Source organism: Procambarus clarkii, chromosome 21 (assembly GCF_040958095.1).
Source record: "Procambarus clarkii isolate CNS0578487 chromosome 21, FALCON_Pclarkii_2.0, whole genome shotgun sequence".
NCBI classification, from domain to species: domain Eukaryota; kingdom Metazoa; phylum Arthropoda; class Malacostraca; order Decapoda; family Cambaridae; genus Procambarus; species Procambarus clarkii.
In genome coordinates this window covers 42,099,005-42,105,004 of record NC_091170.1, presented here as the reverse complement: position 1 = coordinate 42,105,004, position 6,000 = coordinate 42,099,005, and the positions used below count along the sequence as shown (strand labels likewise).

Sequence of the window (6,000 nt, the reverse complement as noted above, 5' to 3'; positions counted from 1 at the left end):
CCAGAATGCACTTCTCGGCCTACTATGCAAGGCCCGATTTGCCTAATAAGCCAAGTTTTCATGAATTAATTGTTTTTCGACTACCTAACCTACCTAACCTAACTTTTTCGGCTACCTAACCTAACCTAATCTATAAAGATAGGTTAGGTTAGGTAGGGTTGATTAGGTTCGGTCATATATCTACGTTAATTTTAACTCCAATAAAAAAAAATTGACCTCATACATAATGAAATGGGTAGCTTTATCATTTCATAAGAAAAAAATTAGAGAAAATTTATTAATTCAGGAAAACTTGGCTTATTAGGCAAATCAAGCCTTGCATAGTAGGCCGAGAAGTGCGTTCTGGCTACTAGGTACGACATATATATATATATAAAATATAAGTGTGTGTGTGTGTGTGTATGTTTAGAGGATATATTGTAGGGGAGATAAATAGAGGCGCCCCACGTGTTCTATTTAGGTGGACTTAAATGTTTTATTTGTAGCTACAGTACCTAATTTAGTTTTTATTTAGCTCTTAAAATTAGATAGTGCTTCTTTACAGGAGTTCCTTTAACCAAAATGATTAAAGGTTATAACATCTTTCGCTTGAAGTCCCAAAAGTCACCTTGGAAATATTTGTCTATATCATACAATAAAAATTTTCACATTTCTCTTTGTTTTACACAAAACATAATGGCTGGTTTTGACACACTCACACTAAAAGAAAGACTGTTATGACATCAAAAAGCAATTTCATGGGGATTTTGCCTGTCTGACTTAGTACTGTACTGAACACTTGGATTTTTAGTGTTTTGTCTGTGTGCTGATTCCAGTTTAGTCTGCCATTTTCTACTATGAGATTGGTGATAAAACCTCAAGACAGAGCTTAGGTATGGCTCATGTACATGCTCAAAAGGGCTTACAGGAGTCACCTATGTGCTGTGTCATTAGAGGTTTTAAATCGCTTGTCACATTTTGTTTGTTGGCTAATTGGCTTGTGTGTGAGATGGTTTATGTACATGTTATGAAGTCATATTAAACACTGCTTTAGCTGGTTATATTCTGTGTTAGACTTATATGTTAAATCTGTTTGTGAGCAGACAGATTGTCTTAGTCAATACATGTTATCTTTTTTTTGTGGCTAGGTTGTCAAGTTAAACATCCCTGACATGGTCTACTGCACCTGGTGTACCCAATGTTGAGCGTGTGTGTGAAATCATCCCTCGTTCCTTAACCTACTTCCTACCAAGTGCCCTCTCCCAATTGGTCCATTTTTTTGTCACTAATTACCTGAATCTCTTTCTGATTGCTCCATATTTTTGTCACCACTAATTTGTGACTACATCTGTCTTGCCTTCTTGTTTGTCTCATTGTTTTCCTGTTTTGTTTACTTTTATATGTTTTATAGCAAATGTTGCACTTTACATATGGAGCAGATGTATATATTTACATTAACTAACCATGTACTCTGACAATGCCTTGGATACAGGTCTTCTGAGGAATGTATCTATTTATCATCCCATACAGATAATTATTACCTTCTTCATACATTAGATGCATTCTTTGCCATTTTGTCTAAACTAATATGACAAGTGATGAGTAATAACGTGTAACACAGATCATTATCGCTGCTATTCATTCATGTGATAAGAGGCCTTTAACCAGTACTTATTAGAAACCAAATCATTCCACTTGGTTGCAGCATAAATCCTCTTTGGTTGCAGTATGAACCCTATCTGGTTGCTATTTAACTCTCTTTTGGTTGCCTCATAATTCCTTGGTGGTTGTGCAGGCGGAAATGGCATGCTCAGTGAGTACACTCGAAACGAACTGCGGGCTCATGTTGGTGCCCGAAGCACAGGTGGTGGTGGGGGAGGGGGAGGGCCAGGGTCCCCTTCCCCCAGCCAGCAGCAACTACAACAACCACAGCAGCAACAACAACAGCAGCAACAGCAGCAACAGCAGCAACAACAGCAGCAGCAGCAGCAACAACAGCAGCAGCAGCAGCAGCAGCAGCAGCAGCAACAGCAGCAGCAGCAGCAGCAACAGCAGCAGCAGCAGCAGCAGCAGCAGCAACAGCAGCAGCAGCAGCAGCAGCAGCAGCAGCAACAGCAGCAGCAGCAGCAGCAGCAACAGCAGCAGCAGCAGCAGCAGCAGCAACCTCAACAAACACAAGCACACCTGGCCTTTCAGCAAACCCCTGACCAACACCACCACCACCACCACCACCACCACCTTGACCAGCCGCTACTACACTCTTACTCCCCCTCAGGTACCTGTCCTCTCACTCACTCACTTGTGCTACACTCTAGCATCACTCACATCACTTGCTTATCCTCACCCATAATGATTTTGGCCCATTTCATGTGACTGTGTCTCCTTTTTAGTCTCACCTGCATCTCGGCCTTAATCAAATGGAGATTAGACTCAAGTTATCTGACTTGCTTATCCAATACCTTTGCATCATTAGCTTTAATTAGCCAGTAAAATTACTTAATTGTGTTAACAGGTATTTCACCCCTCTGCATACTCCTATTGCTTACATCACTTCAAGCTTTGTATAGATAATTCTGCTCCAAAATTTATATCACAAAATTAAAATAATTTTGGCATGTTTCATCACAAAAAATGGCCAAATAACTCCTTTTAAGGGTATTTCATACATTTGCAAATATTGTTAAGCTTATAGCTAGAATATAATGGCTACTGGTATATCCTTGAATGTACTAAACCCTGAATGACAGCATCTTAATTTCATCACAGCTTTACATTTTGCCACAACTTTCCATTACTTGTGATGGATTTAAGACATTTTTTCTGCTGAACCACTTAACCTCTACTTGTACCTCGCTAGCTTCATGTTTTATTATCACGATATGTAGTTGTGATAGAAGTCATCTCACTATTTGTTATGATTACTTGCTACGTGTAGCTGTTAAACTTTACCCTTCTGTTTTAAGTAGGTCTTGCTAACTGTATATTTTCTGTTTTATGCAGTGTTTGTTATTATTAAGCTTCTTAGATTGCCTTGTAAAATTATTTGTCAGTCACTCAACTTAAATGTTCAGAATATATTTAGTTTAATGTGGATTATGTCTGCATATTATTCATCATATTAATAAGTCACGCATATGCCATTCAGTGAAAATTAGGCAAATGGGAATGCAAATATTCCAGCAATGAAATGTTGCTGGATTACATTTAAACTGTACACTAAAGAATTTGTCAGCACTCTAGCTGTCATGATGCTATGATATAGCTGTATAATTTAAAATGAATTAATGCTCTTTGTAATAATGTGTGGGCTTCATTTTTTTACAAGTCGTTTATTTAGTTATAATGTGAGTAAATGAGATCTCATCTTATAAAAAGCAATACAATACTGTACTGTATACAATATTTCACACAAGCAAGCACAAGTACACAGACATTCAAATTAAATGTGCTCGGGAAGCCATGTATATTCATGGTTCTCAGAGCAAATACAGCAAAGAACTAAAAAGGCACTAGCAACAAAACGCTAGGAGGCAGGAACTGATAGGTAAACACCCATTCTAAGAGAGTTGTGCAGTCAAAAATGAACTATACCTATTTTATTTTGAATGAATTAAAACCAGTAGACGAAAATATCTTAAAAAGATGAAAAAACAAAATGTTCCCAAAATCGATGACATTTACAGGTTGGCACCCACACAGGTCACAGGTCACCCAAGTACTCGGTGGATACATATTTAGCTAAATGATGATATAAAAAGGCAGAGGACCATAATTGATATTGAGAGATTTCTTGCTCTAAAGCTAATCACTATAGTCTTATGGAAAGAATTAAAATGCATGAGGAGCAGCAGGAGGCAGAAAATATCTAGGTTATGCAGAAACCAAAATTAGTTAAGTAGGCAATTTGTTTATCGGGACCCATTCCAGTGCAGGATGCTATTCTTATGTATGTGTTTAACACTATAGCTAGTCTGTGGTGTGCCTCTGGCTATTGTTTAGCTGCTTCAGCTAAGTTTAAGTTTCTTCCCTGATTTTGACTGGAGGCGTGACAGTCCATCAGAGATCTTCTCTAAGGCTATTGGACATGCCTTTTTATAGCAGTTTTTGAAATTGAAATTGAAATAAATTTATTGAGGTAAAATACACACAAAGGGATGAGGTAGCTCAAGCTATTCTCACCCCGTTTGGTACAATGTGTTCATACATATATAGACACAAATCACAAACAATAAACATATTGCCGAACATCCTAAGAGATAAACATATATTTCAGAGAGAAATTTGCAAGAGACATGCAGATAATTCAACAAAAGATTACAGTCTTGGTGGCAGTTTTTGAGCTAGACTACTTCCTTGGTAGTGTCTAGGGGCATTGTCCCAGGCCTTATTTTTTTTTTTTTTTTTTTTTTTTATCATACTTAGTCCATACCTAGTTAAACACAAGACAAAGTTAGAGAGGATTCAGAGGTATGCCACCAGACTACAGTAGTCCCAAAACTGAGAGGTATGATTTAATTGGAAAGGCTACAAGAGTTAACCCTTATGTCCTTAGAAAACAGAAGAGTAAAGGGGAGACATGATCACCACCTACAAAATTTTTAGAGGAATTGACAGGGTGGACAAAGACAAACTATTTAGCATGGGTGAAACACGAACAAGGGGACACGGGTGGAAACCGAGTACCCAAATGACATATCCATGTCCAAATAATGTCCACAGAGACATTAGAAAGAATTTTTTCAGTGTCAGGATAGTTAACAAATGGAATGCATTAAGCAGTGATGTGGTGGGGGCAGACTCCATACACAATTTCAAATGTAGATATGATAGAGCCCAATAAGCTCAGGAATATGTACACAAGTTGATTGACAACTAAGATTTGGGACCAAAGAGCCAAAGCTCAATCCCTGCAAACACAACTTGGCGAGCACACACACACACACCGGACAGCTGTCACACCGGTGATGCACATGCGGGTCTGACAGCTGAGTGGACAGCGCTTCGGATTTGTTGTCCTGAGGTTCCGGGTTCAATCCCTGGTGGAAGAGGAAACAAATGGACAGAGTTTCTTTCACTCTGATGCCCCCTGTTACTTAGCAGTAAATAGATCCTGGTCAAGGACTGGGCCATAGGGCCGCTAAGCCCTGAAATCATCTCAAGATAATCTCAAGATAGACACTAGATTATGAAAGACTTGCACAAATATCCTGTGAAATTCAAATACATTTAATTCCAAAGTGTGTTTGTACAAAATGAAATCTTCAGGGAACCAGACACAATAAGAATTCCAGAGAACAACATAGAGCACATAGAGGTGTCTAGAGGCGAAGTGGAAAAATGCTCAAGGAGCTAAGTAAGAACAAAGCAGTTGGTCCAGATGGAGTTTCTCCATGGGTTCCGAGAGAATGTGCACCTGAGCTCAATATTCCACTTCAGCTGATTTTTTAAGCATCCCTGTGTATATGAGTTGTAGCAGATGTATGGAAAAAGGCTAACATAGTTCCATTCTACATAAGTGGCAGCAGGGAAGACCCTCCCTCAATTATAGACCTGTATCATTGACAAGTGTGATAGTCAAAATTTTGGAAAATAATTAAAACTAAATGGGTGGCGCACCTGGAGGGAAATGATATACAGTAATATCAGACAGACAGTATGATTTTCGATCTGGAAGATCCTGTGTATGGAATTTACTCAGTTTCTATGATGGAGCCAAAGAAATTTTTTGGGAAAAAGATGGTTGGGTTGACTGCATTTATCTGGACCTAAAAAAAGGCTTTCGACCGAGTTCCACATAAGAGGTTGTTCTGGAATCTGGAAACATAGGGGGTGACAGGTAAGCTGCTTCCTTTGTGCCTTTGGGATGCCACTTCCATAGGGGTTTATGCTGCTCTGCATTTACCCCACCCTTGGGGCCAGCTGGGGTTTTGTTGCACTTGTTTGGCTTTGGGTATGGATTCGTATTGTTGCTAGTTGGGGCATCAAGATGATGTGCAGCCAGCTTATCTATGCAGCAGCCGG

General features: G+C 39.0%; 1 protein-coding gene across 23 annotated transcripts in view; it reads left to right on the top strand.

Moving 5' to 3' along the window:
* Positions 1–6,000, top strand: part of LOC123760692 (nuclear receptor coactivator 2) — a 562,651-nt gene that overhangs the window by 508,475 nt on the left and 48,176 nt on the right. For 15 of the 23 annotated variants that reach the window (XM_069328357.1, XM_069328359.1, XM_069328358.1 and 12 more), the window contains one exon: positions 1,775–2,254. The exons of the other annotated variants lie outside the window; for them this stretch is intronic. In XM_069328357.1, coding sequence (XP_069184458.1) covers positions 1,775–2,254 — 480 coding nt within the window. The remainder of the gene's footprint in view (positions 1–1,774; positions 2,255–6,000) is intronic. 23 annotated transcript variants of the gene reach the window in all.